Here is a 17,005-nt window from a genome sequence, read left to right as displayed (position 1 = left end):
CAACAATCTCTCCCTCTGTCATTGATGGCAACATATTCTTTCTCATCTCTTTTAACACTCCCCCATTCTATATTTCTCTCCCTTTGACATCAATGACAAAGGGATGTAACCAACTTCTTTCCTTCATGGTGTGATTCTTCCTTTGATGCTCCCCCTGTTAAGGCTCCCCCTTGCTTGAATACTCCTTTCTCTTCATTTCTTGATCTTTTGTATTTTGATATGCTTGAGTGACAAACTTCTCTCTTGATATCAATGCCATCATTTTTTTGTTTGAATCTTTCCTTACGTAGACACAATCTGCAATCTTCATGCATTCACTGGGTGAAGACTTCCACCGTTAGATGTTTCCAAGCTGAAGCCCTTGAGAATACCAATAAGATGATCCAATGTACAAACTTTTAGAACGGCACCGATGTAATCTTTATAAAGATTGAAAGTAATCTGCTCATCCTTTTCTGGTCACATTCCATTGACTGGAGATTCTGATCACATTCTTTTCTAACTTTCACAAGGCTGTAGTTACACTATCTCCACACACAGGAAAGTCATCAGAATTAAAATTATTACCAGCATGAAATCCAAATGCGCATTGACTGCAATTGTGAGTGAACCGAGAATCATAGATCTCCAACCTTATCTTTTCTTCCTCTAATATTTTTTTAGTTTCATCCATTGAGTTGTCTTCTCCATGGGGGTGAAAAGGTAGTGCAATGATCAGCCCCCCCGACTTCATACTTCTTATGATCATAGTGATACCTCTTGTGCATGAAGCACAAGCATAGATTTCTCCTCTTTTTATTTTTCTGGATCTTTCTGTCTTTTCCAGAATTTTGTTGGTTCTTTCTTTTGTTTAGGAAGAGCATCGACTTTCTTACTCTTTCTAGGCGGTTTTACAAAACCATTTCTACAAAACTGGGCAATATGACCAAGGTTGTTGCATTTATAACATATGACATCATAATCCACTAAAGGAGCACATGAATTGTAATTCCTACTTGGGAACCCATAAGAAATTCTAATCCAACCAAACTTTCTTGCACGCTTCCTACAATCTCTTGCTTTATGGCCAAAATTATTGCATAAAAGACAATAGCCATTAAAGGAATGATGAAACCTAGTCATATATGGCCATCTTTGATGAAGGGGCCTTTTGAAATTATCCTTGTTTTCCTTTGGAGGTGGATTGGTCTTTTGTGGGATTGTATTCTTCTTGTTCTTGATCTCCTCCTTTTTGTTGTCCTTGGTTGAATTCATGAGAGCCTTGATGTAGTTTCTTGACTTTTCTTCATCTACCTTTTGTGGTGGATCCGCAAGCTTAGAATGTGTAGCCTCTTTTGATTGATCTTCAACAAAACCAATACCAGTTTTGATAAATGGAGATCTTTGCGAGTTGATAAATTCCTCTAATTTTTTGGTTCTTGTATCAAAACTTTAAGCATTGATTCAATTATTCCATTGATTTCTCCAATTCCTTCCTTAAGGAGACAATTTCAAGCTCTAGTTTATCACAATCCGATTCCTTTGCCTTGAACTAGTCTCTCATGACTTCCTCAATTCATTTGGCCTCTTCTAGTTTAGGTCTTCAGTAATTTTTGTTTGACTTTTCTAGGGCTTCAAAAAATTCTTGAATTTGCATCTTGTGTTTTGTGATCCTCTTTTTTAGTTTCTCATTTTGTTTGTATGCATATTGAAGTTCTTCCTCAAGATCTACTTCCTCTTCTTCACCGCATGCCTCATATAGTTCTTCTCCTTCTTCATATGTGTCGGATCCTTCTTCGAGCTTTCCATCAAAATGGGCTCCTTTGCATCCGTTTCACTGTTCAAGCTATTGCTTGGATTATCTTTTTAAACTTCATTTCAAGATTCTCTTCCCCTTTTATCTTTTCCTTTCTTTTACTCACAAGGTCATCTCTATTTGTCACGGCATCATTTTCTATTGCCTTGTGTATTCCAAGTGCCACCTCTTCACATTTGCTAGCTCCTATGTTATTACTTGCATTTGGTGCACTTCCATCAATACTCTGCTTGGTATTACCTTTTCCCTTATTTCCTTTTCTTTTTCCCATATGTGCTCACACAATCTACCGTCAAGCGGTTAGGCTTAATAGAAGGAACCTGCTCTGATACCAATTGCAAACCACACGAATATACTGAGAGGGGGGGTGAATTAGTATATTAATAGTCTTTTGCTTTTTCAACTTTAATTAGAAGCGTATAACTTATCTCATAAACATATTCATTGTATATTATCATTCACATGAGATCTAACTACCAAACATCACGAATAAAATGTAAGGAAAGCAGAGTGCGGAAAACGCCTTCCTAATGTCAATTTCTTAGAGAAGTAAAGTAGATGAGTGTTTCAATTCGAATTACAACAACTAAGATACACAATACAAGATAAACAGAGCAACATGAAAAACACAAACACAGAGATGTACGCCAGCTTTCACGTGGGAAAACCCTTACGAGAGAAAAACCCACACACCAAAGTAATCCCTTGTATTACAGTAAAACAATTACATACAAGTTCCAGACCTTTGATCTGATCTCTGTTCAGGGAGCAGTCTAGAAGATTACAATCTTAATCGGCTTTTCAATTCAGTTTTTTCAGAATTACCAATCGATTGCTACAATCCTCTTTTTGCACAATGATAGAAATCATCACCACACGATCCAACCACTTGCAACTGTTTTCCAGACGTTTTTATATGTCTCTGTTGAAAAATAGTTCGTTTCGGTTACTCCATCTTCCAATTGTCGAACTTCTCAGAATGCCAATAACACGCATGTTGTCGCCATCGCTTCCTCTGAGTCGTTCTAGTTTCCACCAATCGTTAGCAGACAACTCGACAAGTCAAAACGAGTCCATCGTGGTCCCCACCAAGACCATCTCAAAGCATATCGGCATATCGCCACCCGATGGAAGTGTAACTCACTAGTTCTCATTGTCACCATGCTTTGTTCCATCCGATCTCTGATCCTCGATAGTGGGCCCCTTACAAGTCTCTTATCGTCTGATCGCATTTTGTCAGAAAGGTGACTTTGGCTATCGAAAACTTGAGTTCGATCGATAACACTTTTGCGCGATACTGAACAAATCAAAACTGCAACGAAACCAAAATACCGATATAGTCTTTATCGCTGCAAAGTGAGACTTTCGTTACCTCCTTCAGACAATTTTACCGAAACCCCAAGCTACACCGAAATCTTTGTCTTCGCCAAAGCTATATCGAACTCGGGCTTGTCGGTGTAGCAGCATAACTTCGGTTGACTGGTGTGGGAGACATACCGAAACTACAAGTTATACCGATATACCACTTCATGTCGTCAAGACACATCAACTGTCTCTCCGACATCGATAAGAGGAGTGACTTCTCCAAACTACCTGGTAGAGTCTTACCGAACCCAGATGCTATACCGAAATCATTGCTTCTCTAGGCGAGTGCATAACATGGAGGTTATCAACTACTGTATCAATAACACGAAGGTTATTCAGTTCTCTTTGAAGATGATCAATAACACACAAGTTATCCGCACTGAACTGCTCATTTCAGAGACCAAGTGCCATTTGTTTGAGATTTCAACCAATAAGTTTGAGACACCCTTTCTCAATATAAAACACAAGATATACGTGGAAACCGTAATGGGAAAAATGATGACAAATTAATACTTTTATATTTCTTCTTTTAGAATGTTTGTAGGCACCAACCTACTAGAGGCACGAACCCCTAAGTTATTTTGTGAGCACCAACTCACACTTCTGGATTTGTAGGCAACAACCTACTGGAAGCACCAACTCCCTCTTCTGAATTTGTAGGCACCAACCCACTGGAAGCACCAACTCCCACAACTGAGCACCAACTTAGCAAGAGGCACCAATCTCTTATTTGATGGGAACCAACCTACAAATTCTTCAATGACTGATATGATTTACTCCTTCACCCAAATCTGATCAGACACCATATAATGTCCTTGATCAAAGTTCACACAATAAACTTCTCTCATAAATCTGATCACAACTTTCTTTCACAACTCTGCTCCAAAAAAAAATCTGATCCACAATCAAATATCAATCTTCCATCCAATTCTGATCACTATCATGCACACTTCTCTTTCATAAATCTGATCCAATCCTTGTCAACATCTTCCTTCAATTTTATCACTAAGTATATCAATATTTTTCCTCACAAATCTGCTCATATGCTTTTCATACATTACACATACTGCTTTCTAGAATAAATGAGAATTACACTTCATGTTTCTCTTTCTTTTTATCTGCTCAAAAAATGTTTCATAGCTTTGTCTATTACAAAGCTTTTATAGATCTATACATTCCTCCCTTCAAATTTGATATGATAGTCTTATTGACAACCTTCTTAAAGTCAAGTGTATATATATTGATTGTCTTCAAAGCACACACACCACACACATTCCTTACACCCTTCAAATATTTTTATTCTCATATTTTCTCTTGGACACCACATATTTTCAGTTACGGAGAGCATGGCTTGCTATTTGTAACCAAAGTTTTAATGCATTTATGCATGACTTATGTATTCGCGTCCCCCCCCCCCTCTCAGGCCCGTGTCGTTGAGACGGGGAGACGGGGATGTGGTGTCCCCCGCCGTCCCACCACCACCACCGGTGCGCCGCTGGAGACGTGGAGATGTCTCGACGTTTGTAAGGAGTCTTGGAGAAGACTCCTTGGGAGACGTCCAGGTGTCTCTCGAGGAGTGGGGAGATGTATAAGAGTTCCCTGTCCGAACACGTCAAAAAGCGTTTAAAATTTGTATTTTTTTTATTTTGAGCGATTTTTGGGGGTAACCCTAATTTGATGTGGGCCCCACCCCTCCCCCAATGCAATACAAAACCCCTGAAACTATTGATTTCATTCACATTTCTAGTTCTGATTTTTTTTTACCAGCTAGTTGAATAGGAGAAAAAACTTAGAAAAGAGTGAGTGCAAGTGTAAGAGGAGCGAGAAGGAGCATGAAGAAGAGGAGGAAGAGGATTCTACAACATTTTGGAGAGATTTTTCAAGCACAAGGTAGGTTATTTCTTGTTTTTTGTTTGTTTTATTTTCTGATTTTCAATTTTTTTGTTCTTTAAACTTGTTTTTTTTTTATTCATTTCAAAATCAAATTTGATGTTGAATCTTGAGGGCAAAATGATGAATGAGTCATTCATCATTTTGCCCTCAAGATTCAACATCAAATTTTCAATTTTCAATTTTGTTTTCAAAATTGAAATTTCAAATTTATTATTTGTTAAACTAGGCTGAAATTACATGCTTATTGAATTTATTTTTATTTTTATTTTGTGAAATGCAGTGTCACTATCACAATGAGCTCTCATGACATGAGTGAGGATGAGCTGGAAATCCATTCACATAGTTGAAATGATTCAGATTATGAACCTAAGGCTGAGAGAGGTGACCATGGGGCTGATTCTGGAGCTCAATCTAGTTCCATGGCAAGTGCACCAGCTAGTACAGGTTGCTCTTTACAATTATTGGCATAGTATGCTAGGGGTCTTTACGATCCTAAATCTCCTCTAAAAAATTTTGTTTAAAAAATACAAGGCACATCAGGGACAAGTGGGGGAACAAGGAAGTTGCAATGCAACATTTGTGGTCTTACATAGTTTGGTAGCATCACTCTAGTGAATGCACACTTCCTTTTTTGGAGAGGAAAAGGTGTGGATCTATGTCGCTTTTTTGAAGAACCTAAAAACATACAATACAAAATTATGATCAACAAATTTTGGGGCATTCCAGATGACATTGCAGTTGTAGTCCCTACTACTTTGTTTGCTAGGGCTGCCCTTCAGCAGAGCCAGCAAGTGCAACATACTTCTTCTCATACATTGCAGACAAGAGGAATGATATCTAGACCTTCATCCACTTCCACTTCCAGTGCCATGGCCCAATCACAAGAGGGTAAGGGGACAGAGAAACACAAGATACAAAGTAACCCCATAGCTGATTTGTTCAATGTGCAGCTGAAGGATGATATAGATGATTCCATTGGCAGGTTCTTTGCCAATGGCATCCCATTTCATGTAGCTCGGTCTCCTTATTATAGGGAGATGATGTCGATGGTGGCAAAGGGAGGACCATCATATGTGCCACCGGGTGAGACCAAATTGAGGACGTTGATCCTGGAGAAGAGCTATTCCAAGATCAATGTTTTGATGGAGAAGATAAAGGCATGTTGGGTAGCCTCTGGATGCAACATAGTTATGGATGGGTGGACGGAGATTAGCCATTGTTCACTCATCGACATCATGTTCACATGTGCAAAGGGCCCATACTTTCTCTGAGTAGTTGATTGTATAGGGCATTGCAAAGATGCTGATTTTCAATTTGAGGTCCTCAGGGAGGCTATTGAGGAGGTTGGGCCACAAAATGTGGTCCAAGTAGTGACAAATGTAGCCCATGTGTGTAGAGCAGCAGGGAAACTTATTGAGGCAGCCTATAGACATATTTGGTGGACTCCTTGTTGTGTGCATGCCATGAACAATGCACTCAAGGACATGGGGAAGATTGACTAGATTAGAGGTGTGGTCAATGATGCGAGAGATGTGGAGATGTTTATATGCAACCACCACACTTCACATGCACTCTTTAGGACCTTCTCGAAGGAGTTCTTGAAACCAGTTGAGGTCAGATATGCATCTTATTTCACTCTCTTGGAGAGAATGATTGAGTTGCAAGAGGCATTGCAACTCATGGTTATGATAGTAGAGTGGAATAGGTGGGCCGACGCCAAGACAGAGCAGGGGAGAAGGGTGTGAAGGAGATAGTGAAGAGTGATGTGTTTTGGACTGATGCAAAATACATTGTCTCCATCATTGCTCCAGTTTTCTAGGTCATCAGATATGGGGATGGGGATGCACCTAACCTTGGAGAGGTGTATGAGTGCATCGATTCTATGCTTGACCAGATGAGGGCTGTTGAGCGAGTGAAAGACCCTACTTTAACATTCTACAATGAGCACTTTCAGCCAATCATTTAGCACAGATGGGACAAGCTCAACACTCCCTTGCATATGGCTGCCTATGCCTTGAATCCTAAGTGGTACAAGGCTAGGATGGGTAGAGTTACACCGATTCAAGATGGTGAGGTGAAGACAGGGTTCTTTAAGTGCATAGAGAAGATGTATGATTCTAGAGATGCCAACATAATTTGCACTAAGTGGACAAAATTTGCCACTGTTCGGGGTTATTCAGATGCGACAGAGATGGATATAAAAACTATGGCATAGGATGACCCACTTTTGTGGTGGAATTGTCATGGTCAGAAATCTTTGACTACCACTCTAGCTATCTGTATGCTATTCCAGGTTTCTAGCTTTTCAGTTGCTGAGAGGAACTAGTCTACGTATAGCTTCATCCACTTTCTTAAGAGGAACGGATTTACCTCAAAGAGAGTAGAGAAGCTTGTGGCTGTACATAGTGCTTTGCGTCTCATTGACTGCAAAATACTTGTGTACAAAGAGATTCTAGCGGCATGATGGGATGTAGAGCCAGAGGAGCCATCACAGGTTGATGAGGATGATCCTACCACTACAGATGTAGGGCTGGTTGATGTTAGCTTGAGGGATCTTGATTGTGAGGAGTCCAGTAGATCCAGTGATGAGGAGTTTGTAGATGATTAGAAGGCTTCCTTCACTACATTTTGAGTTTTGACATTTTGGCATTTTGTCTTTTGTATTGCTATTGCTATTTGCTACTCATTGTAATGATGTATCATGTAATCATCTTTATAGACTTTGTGATATCAGATATTCATATTTTCGATATAATAGAAATCTCCAGTTTGACAATTTCATTTGTCAAATTTTACTTAGTAATTAACATTCAAGAAATCTTCGTATTTAGATTTAGTATTTCAAATTTTGCTATTTTATAATTTTACTAATTTGCTGTAGTTTCATTTGAAATGTAATTCTTATACTGTTATACATCTTTTTACAACTAGTTTTTCAAGTACTATAAGTTTATGTATAACTTCAGCACCACCACCCCGCCACCCTCCCCTCACTGTCCCCAAACTTAGGCCCTTTGTCCCCCCGTCCTCGTTTCCCCTCGTCCCCCTATCCCCAACGGCCATGGAACACTGATATATAACTTTGGTTATAGATAGCAAGGTATGCTCTCTATAACTGAATTCAGATGTCAAAGCACACACAATATGAATTGTGCAAAAGTTGTTACCATAATTGGTGATGGCACCCAAGATATAACAGATATATAGAAGCTTACATTGGTCTCTTAACAGTGCTACATTAACTCAATCTCACCATTTATGAGCAAGAGCTCATTGATGAAAGGTTTGTTGAAGCTACCAAAAGTCTGTTGTAGAATCCTTTCTTTGCGTCAACAGGGTGATTGGATTAACATTGATAAGAGAAAAAGTAAAATTACAGTTTTTTGTAGCTTGATTTTTTTCCCACTTTGAGTGACCTAAAGTTGTTTGCCCATGAGAGTCATTAGGACATCCCTGGGACATCACAGAAATGTTACCTCTTAGGGAACATTCTTAGGAGACTTTCCCCTTTGGTGAGGGGGCATCCTTGGGATGCCTTAAAAATCTGCAGAAAAAAGGGGAAGTGTGGACATTTCGTCCTTGTTCCCTCATCCCAAAATGTCCTACGTACTTGGAATGAATACATAATGAGAATAATTAATATCAGATTGAGTCACTTCAAGAGGGCAACCTCCAAAATTCTTACAATAAGATGAGAAAACCACCAGCTCCTATATATAGCATAATTTGGCTATGGTGTGTGCATAATCCCAATTAGGCTGATTACAACCAAGTCCAAGTCCAATTTAAAGTTTGCCAGAAGTCAACTAGTTCATAATTGATACATTCCATAGGGAAGGGTGTAGTTACTATTTGCAAAATTAAAGTAGGAGAATCTTGCCCTCTCTCTATAGCTGGCATTTCATGTAGTTTTCTGTTTTCTTTTGCTTCTTATATCACACAGGAATGAGTTTCACTCATTTGAAATAAAATAGGCTGGACTTAGAGGATAATCTTGTCTTAATCCTCTCGTGGACTAAAATGGCTTTCATTTTTCTCCATTGATGGTGAGAATGAACATGGGGTCCTTATACAACTATAGATTCATTAGCCGACCTGTTAGTTGAAGCCAAATTTTTGTATCTGTCAAAGGTTTTGGAGATGTCCGAGTTGATCAGAACTGTGTGCCATTTTTGATTTTTAGGGATGCAGAATTTCTTGAACTGAGGTGATTTTGTCTGTAGTTTTCCTTGCTAGGACATTGGTTAATTACACTTGATATTAGGTTGTAAATATACACATGCATATACATAGACATACGTAGACGTGTATACACATATACACATATACACACAGAGGTTGAGTATGAGAGTTTTCAGGCATTAAGCAATAATTTTCAAGATTATCTTACATAGCATTTTGTTGTACAATTGGTTTGTGCATTTCCATCATGTGGGCTTGAGTCTTTATAGGAATTAGAATTATAGTGTTGTTGATCTGTTTGTGTCATGTCCCTCTTTCAAAATTATATACACACACATGAATATGTACACATATGTATATAATGTGGGCCCAATTACCTCATTTTTGAATTTTTGAAAAGGTCATTTGAATATTATTTAAAAAATGCTCTCAACACTTTATTTAAATTAAAAATTAAAAATGGGTTCTTGGATATAATTTCAAAGTATTTTTAAAATACTCGGAGGGAAAAAAATCAAAATAAATAAAGGGCCCAAGGCAAAGTGTCTATAAAAGAGAAGTCAAAGTTCATTATTCTTTTTTTAAAGTGCCTGGTAAACTTTTTAACGTGATTGGTGACGTTGGCACGGCACACCCTCCAGTTTCACATGAATCACTTTTGACCTGGAGCTATGAACCGGTGAGGTCTCAAACGGGGGATCTCATCCCTAATTAATAAAGCTGAGGCTCAAACCTGCGATCACAACAGATTAGCAAAGGCACAAGCCTGCGATCACAACAGATTAGCAAAGGCACAAGCCTGCGATCACAAGGCCCAGCGGGGGTTTGAACCTTGGTGGTTACAACACCACCACCACTTAACCAACACACCATGGGAAGAATCCCAGTCAAGGTTTTCATTATTGATTATCATTGTTCATCTTCATTATTTTCAATTTTCAGATTTCAAATTTGCATTAAAGGATGGACATCCTTGGTTTGCAATTTTTGGAGGATGAAAACCCTTTGGAGAATCTTTAGGATTTAAGGATTAAAACCTTCATGTCCAAATTGGGCAATTCTACACAAGGATTGCAATTGTGCATCAGCCAGAGATTAATTAGTTTTGCAAGCAAATGTCTATATCAGTGACATTATTGAGAGTTTGAATTTCATACTTGACAAATTATATTCATAAATTGCTATATCAATTGTTATAGATTTAATATTGTTTTGTTGATATACTATTATCTTTCAATGCTTAGCTTTGAATAAATTATTTCCTGTTTTCAATTATTAATACTAAATAACAGCAGAAAGGACTGCCGTACAGGTCTTATTATTGCAGGTTAAAGCAATATTACTATTGCAATCTTATCTGATCCATAGGAATTAATTGCTACAGTTAAAGGACTTTTCAAAATAAAACAATAAAAGAAAATTTAATAGTTGCATTTAATGTTCATTTTATATATATTGCTGGTTATTGGTATAAATTAAAGATACTTAGGATCTGAACACTTTATTAATATTTGGATCATGGTTTATATATTTAAATCATAATTAATTTGGGAAGTAATTTCTGATTGTTATTTTTTCTGGTAAAATATTAATTGCAGAAGGGTCTATTTACAGTCATACTTCAGTTCTTTATTATAAAAAGATAAACAAAAAAACTAATAATAAATAACATAAAATCGTTTTCTTTGGGTTTAACTTAGGAAGGGACACTACAGTTTAAGCATTTGTTTGTTTTTGCATGATCCTTTGACTATTGGTAGTAGTTAACCTTTGATTGTGTCCCAAAATTGCAGGTAAGAAAGAGCAGTGAACCCATCAAGCCCTTGGGCTTTGTTTAGGTTGAAGGAGAAAACTATGCTCTTCACTTCCTCTTTTGCAATGAGTTGCATAAGGTTTAATTTTCTGCTTTGGAAATCTATGTTGGAGTGTGCTGAAGAATTGTATATCTAACCATTTGTTGATGAGCTGAGTTTGGTAGCTCAGAGAGAGTTCCTTGAAAGAGTTCCATGACAAATTTCAGAAGCTCCTCATGAAAATAATATAATCCCTAGAAGTATTTTGCAAACTGTGTTGTATTAAAATACCTTTTGTTTGGAGTTAAAGTGTGAAAGTATTTGATATTGAATCCCTAGTCTGATCCATTGTTCTCTTTCTCTTTAATGCCATTGCATATCTTCCTTTTGTTGCTGGGTGGATAACTGAAGATTACTTGTTGCTCTTGTCTTTCTATGTATCTTGTGAATTCATTATCTCTTATGTGGATTTGGATGTCTAGGAGTTTGGCCTTGATTCACATAATTTTTTTGAAGACAGACAATTTGTGCAATGCTAGAGCTTGATCTGAGCTTTGACGTGTTTTAATTTTTCTGTGATTTTCATTATTTGAAAGGCCAGGAGTTGTGGTGTAGTTTGGCATTATTTTTAGACATGAGAAGCAAAATCTTTGCGTGAGACACATTTTCTCGAATTTGAAGGATTTTTTGTTTGCTTATGTTGTACATTTGACACTTAGAATTATCACCCAATGATCACCGGTGTCATTGTGGATGTATGCTGCTACATTCTTTTTTGGTTGCATTCACGTCTGACAGAAATGTTGTTTATCTTTTCAGCTATCTACCAGTTGCCTTTTATCCTCTTATACCAGCTGTGGGATCCTTGGTTATGATTGATTTCAACCGAATCAATTTTTGTCTCCAGATAGTTCAGAAATTCAGTTTTTTGATTGAACAGGAGGCTTCCTTTCCTTTTTGAGGTGGTTTTGATGGAATTGAAGTCTCCCATTACTATGAGGTTGGTGTGGGATTGTTTTGCATCCTACGATTGAGATTGATGATTTATGTTGATGTGGCGATTTATTAGGGGTGGAATGTATATGCAAGCCCCAAGGAAATCTACTGCAGAAACTGGGGTCATACCTATTGGTATTCTAGTGAATAAGCGTTCTTGGAGTCATTATGGCATGCTTACTGGCCCAAATGCCTCTTCATTTGGGGGCTTGTGTTGCTAATATTGCTGACCAATATTGTTTGCAGGCCTAAAATCAGGAATATCCCAAAAAGGGACATTACACTAATTTATCACTAAAAGCTGATATTAGTAATCTTAAGTAACAAAACTATAATAATATTCAAATATGTACATCAAAGCATCATAATATTTAGATCAATAAATCATAGCATCATTAATATTTGAATCTACACATCATAGGATATTCCTTATAGCAAATTACATCATGAATTTCTTGGAAATGCTTGCAAACCAGCAATTCCCAGGGCTGGCCATCTTTGACTTGCTGAGAGCATGGAAGGTTGGTTGCCCTTATATCCCTCAATTCACCTTGGAGGCTGGCTGTCCTCCTTGATCAAGTCCAAGAGCATGAAAGGCTGGCCGTCCTTCCATCTCCTATTTCAAAAGCATGGGAGGCTGGCCGTCCGTCCCACCTTTTGTCCAACTTGATACGAGCATGATAGGCTGGTCATCCTTCATCTCTGGTGAACTCAGAAGGCTGGCTATCCTTCCTATTTTCAAGACACTTAACAAATTCAAGACCTGATTTTTCAAGGAATTTGCTAGATTAAATAAATTCAATACCTCTATGATGAAATAATAAGCTCATTCTTAAATGGCTGCCACCAATTGTTTTTCTGTATATTATTATTTTCTGCAATCAATCTCTATTCCATATTGATGTCTTATATTCCAGTTCTCACTTGATGCCTTGGATGATGAAATGTCTCCCTTTTTATATCTTCCACTTGAGGGAACACCCCTTCAATATTGCTGCCCCTTTGCAAAAGTTAAACCTTCTCCTAACTAATCACTGCTTCAGCTTTTAATTAATTTCATTTGTATGTCCTTTGGAAATTGCTGTCCCTAAAGGCTTCTTAGCTGACTCCTTATTGAATCGCTGCCCCCTTTATTTTCAAATTCCCTTTGCCTTGGTTGGCTCCTTATAGAATCACCTAGGTTTTATTTAGTTTGTTTTTAAATTCCCTTTGCCTTGGTTGGCTCCTCATAGAATCGCCTAGGTTTTATTTCTTTATGCTACATTGATCTCATAGACTGGCGGGGTTATGGCATCCAACTATTGAGCCTAGTGAAGAAATTACAGCTATGAAGGTAGAGGTTTTGAGTCCAAGCACAAGTAATGCAAAATGGACCCAAGAAACTTTTAACAAGAAAACAAGAGTGGTAGTTGCATTGACACTTAACACTTGAGTGAAGTGTCTAGCATTATCACAAAAGAAAAGACAAACAAGATTAAAGAAGAATGAGGAAGGGCACATTATTTCTGAAATCACTATTCCTTCTATTGATACAAACACTCAAAATGTATAGGTTGTTAATTTTCAGTTTTAGGAGGACAACCTAGGATCAATAAGTAGGAAGGAGAATATTGACTTGTTGCACTTTGCTATTGAATTTGCCAAAGAAATATTAAAAAAGGATGGCGAAGTGAAAACAAAGCTGAAGGCAAAAATAGGGAATTGAGAGCATATAATGCTCATTTTCTGAATCTAGTGTCAAAGCCATGAACAAGTTCACCACCAAGATTGGATGAGGGACCGCATAAGCACCAACTTGCAGATGATATTGCACAGGTTTGGGAATACATCAACAAGTTGCTTGTGGCATGTGCTTGCTTACATGGAGGGCAAGGGGTGGTTGAAAATAGGGGATAGGTTTTTAATGATTGGGTTTGGGTTTGGGTTTAAGTGTAAAAGTGTGGTGTGAAGGGTGGTTAGAAACTTTGATTTGGATCAAGGGAAAAAATAATGATAATAAGGACAATGATAAGTATTATGGTAAGGGCTTGGAATTGGATTTTTTGACAATATCAAGTAATGTCAAGGAAGATTAACTGATTGAGTTTGATGAGATCGATCCAAATTCGGAATGGATCACAAATGATGAGGTGAATCCTCAATTTGATGATGAAGATCTTAATATCATGGGTGAAGTTGTGATTGATCTTAAGGAGATTAATTAAATTAGGAGATGCTCTATCCCTAGCACTTCATAATTAGGACTCGTGACGCTTAGTGTAGAGCACATGGAGCAGCAAGTCATTGGTTCACTCTATTTTTTATTGCTTTGTACTTCGAAGGTTAGATAATAATACATTTTGAGGTTTGGACATGTACTCGTAGTGTGTTACTAAGTAGTAATGTATTATGCAATGTGCAATTTAATGTAACAATGCCAAAATTATGACAATAACTTTTTTCTTCACATATACAATTATTACATCATTGTGCAAAACTATGCAAGTAATATAAGAACAGAACAATGAATAATATCTGCCATACATATAGTACAATCATAAAATACGATATTGAGTACCATCAAGTACTTCATAGGCATCTATACAATGGGTCAAGAACTACAACCCCTTTTAAAGTACTATAGAAGAATACATTAGGCCAAAGGTCAATTTGCCACATACACAAGTGGTCTTACAAATAGTAATATAAATAGCATGTAATACGTCTTTTCATTCAAATCTTCAGGACCCCTTCATGCTATTGTCGCCAATTGGGGAAGGCATTGAATCCACTATGAGGATGTCCCTTTCCTTCTCAACTATTAGTCAAGACAAAGAAGTATCCATTCATAATCAGAAGTGTAGTACATTATGACACTAGTGAATATCTTATTTGGTTCATTCCTTTGTTAATACATATGCATACATATGACACCATAGATCATAAGCACACAAACACATGTAAACAAGGTTCACAGTACACATTCACAACAACTACATATGCCAAAGAAAAATTTACAAGACAATTAAGAATTGCACAACAAATTGTAACACACCACCGCTACCATAAAACACACATAAGCATAGAACATACCAAAGAGGAAAAAACATGACCAACAAGACAAAAGCACATGAACACAACCACAAAGAACATGTCGAGGCATTTGCCTTAAAGTCCCATACCACATCCAGGTATTTATTTCCTAATGGTAAGGTATATCTGTACACAACTGTGGATAACCAAAGCTTGACCGATAGAAAAACATAGAGCACGCCACCATCGGGTGATATGGTTAACCAAGTCAGGCCTTAGGTCTTCAACATATATCTCTTACTTCTAGTGATTTGATGGGGAACATAGTTTGTGTATCCTCACAATCTATGAAGCCCTTGCCCAATATAGAGCACTAGAACATGTGATGCGAGTTTATGGTGAAAAGAGCAACTCCAAATCTCTTGCAGTTTTAGCTTAAGAGGAGATTGTCTTCTAATGTGCTAGACAATGGTGTGGAGAAAGTGAGTTTAGTTGGAATCACCTGTAAGATGCCCATATCCTCTCAATCTAAACTAATTCTAGTACCTACACGGTTACCAAGGTACTTGCAGCCTTAAGAAGATTCTGGGTGAAGAGAACCATCAAATACACTTTCATTTACACTTACATAACACCACATAACATAAGAAGTTTAACACAACCAAGTTAGTACAATACCACCCCACGCTATATTCACATGCACCCAATATAGGACAACCATCTTAATCTTCTTATACAAGAAATTCACACAGAAGTATCTACTAGTTTCTGCCCTTCCTTACCTTTAAAACACATATTGGCAGATATCCCAGAATAGAGTGCAACTTTTAGAAATAAAGTAAAACTATTATGCACTTTCAGGAATATAATGCACTTTTGGGCACCTATCGATTTCCAAACACCTTTCAAGTTTCAGGACACCTGCAACTCTCAGAACTACAGTGCACTTGAGAACGCTAGTGCTCCTGCACTGTAGTCCACCAAGAACATCCTGTCATGGCATTGGATTTGACAGAGCTTTTAACCTAGATAAAAAATTCAACCATTATAAGGTTTTGGAAACAATAAATTGATTTTTTTGACAAGGTATAAACAAAGATATAATTAGACTAATTTTCTTATGAGTTCAACAACATAAATCCCTACTTGTTTATAATCTTAGAATACATGCAAGAATTCAATACAATTTCTAGAAAACATTGTATCAGTAAAACATCCGTTTAACATTACATCAAAAAGGTCTATTATTACCCATGTTTTCAATCCAAGCTCACTTCAAACATGAAGATTATTAATCCATTACTTATAAATCAGATTTACACCAATAGTACAGTCATAGACGACCTATAGAGTTTTTTAACGAAGACCATAAGATCTAAGTTATTTTTCCAATAAGAATCTCTAACTAGGTCTTCCTTTTCCTTCACTTGCAATCCAAAATCAAATACTCACACATCAAAAAATATATCATAAAATCAGAGTTTGAACCTCCTATTCATATTTCAATCTAAATTGAGAACTCGTAAATCTCATGATCTTCATAAGTTGCACTAAGTTCCTTCTTCTACAAGGAACCTTAGTTTTCCTTGATTTACAACTAATTTTAGATAAATTGATCTCGTTGAATACTAATCCAATTGTTTTATTCGTTTTGCTTATTGTTTATCCCAATACATCTTTCACAAGCATCAATCTACATTTGTTGATTAACTAAAACAATGTGTTTTTAAAGCCTTAATGAACAATAAATCTACCTTGAATCCTTTTGCAAATTTGATAAGATTGAAAAAAGGCTTACACAAATCTTGAATCCAAATCTACAAAGCAATAACCCACTTCACTCTTCTCTTGCTTGTGATACTTTTCCTAATTTTCCTTCTCTTAAAGCAAATTGAAAATTGAATAATGAATGCCTTTTTCTTTTCAAAGCACAATATAATAATAGTTTTATTTTTTTTCTTTATTTTCC

General features: G+C 37.1%; 1 protein-coding gene across 2 annotated transcripts in view; it reads left to right on the top strand.

Annotated features, from left to right (window-relative positions):
* Window positions 1-11,964, top strand: part of LOC131065057 (uncharacterized) — a 73,193-nt gene extending 61,229 nt beyond the window's left edge. The window contains exon 2 of one of the 2 annotated variants that reach the window (XM_057999446.2): window positions 11,848-11,964. In XM_057999446.2, coding sequence (XP_057855429.1) covers window positions 11,848-11,903 — 56 coding nt within the window. In that variant the 3' untranslated portion in view covers window positions 11,904-11,964. Of the gene's footprint in view, window positions 1-11,028; window positions 11,361-11,847 lie in introns of those variants that run through there. The other variant, XM_057999447.2, reaches the window with a different exon arrangement.
* Window positions 11,965-17,005: the final 5,041 nt, after the last annotated feature.

The sequence above is a fragment of the Cryptomeria japonica genome, chromosome 11, assembly GCF_030272615.1.
Source record: "Cryptomeria japonica chromosome 11, Sugi_1.0, whole genome shotgun sequence".
In the NCBI taxonomy this organism is placed as follows: domain Eukaryota; kingdom Viridiplantae; phylum Streptophyta; class Pinopsida; order Cupressales; family Cupressaceae; genus Cryptomeria; species Cryptomeria japonica.
Note: the sequence above shows the minus strand (reverse complement) of the source record. Positions and strands in the feature narration are given on the sequence as shown.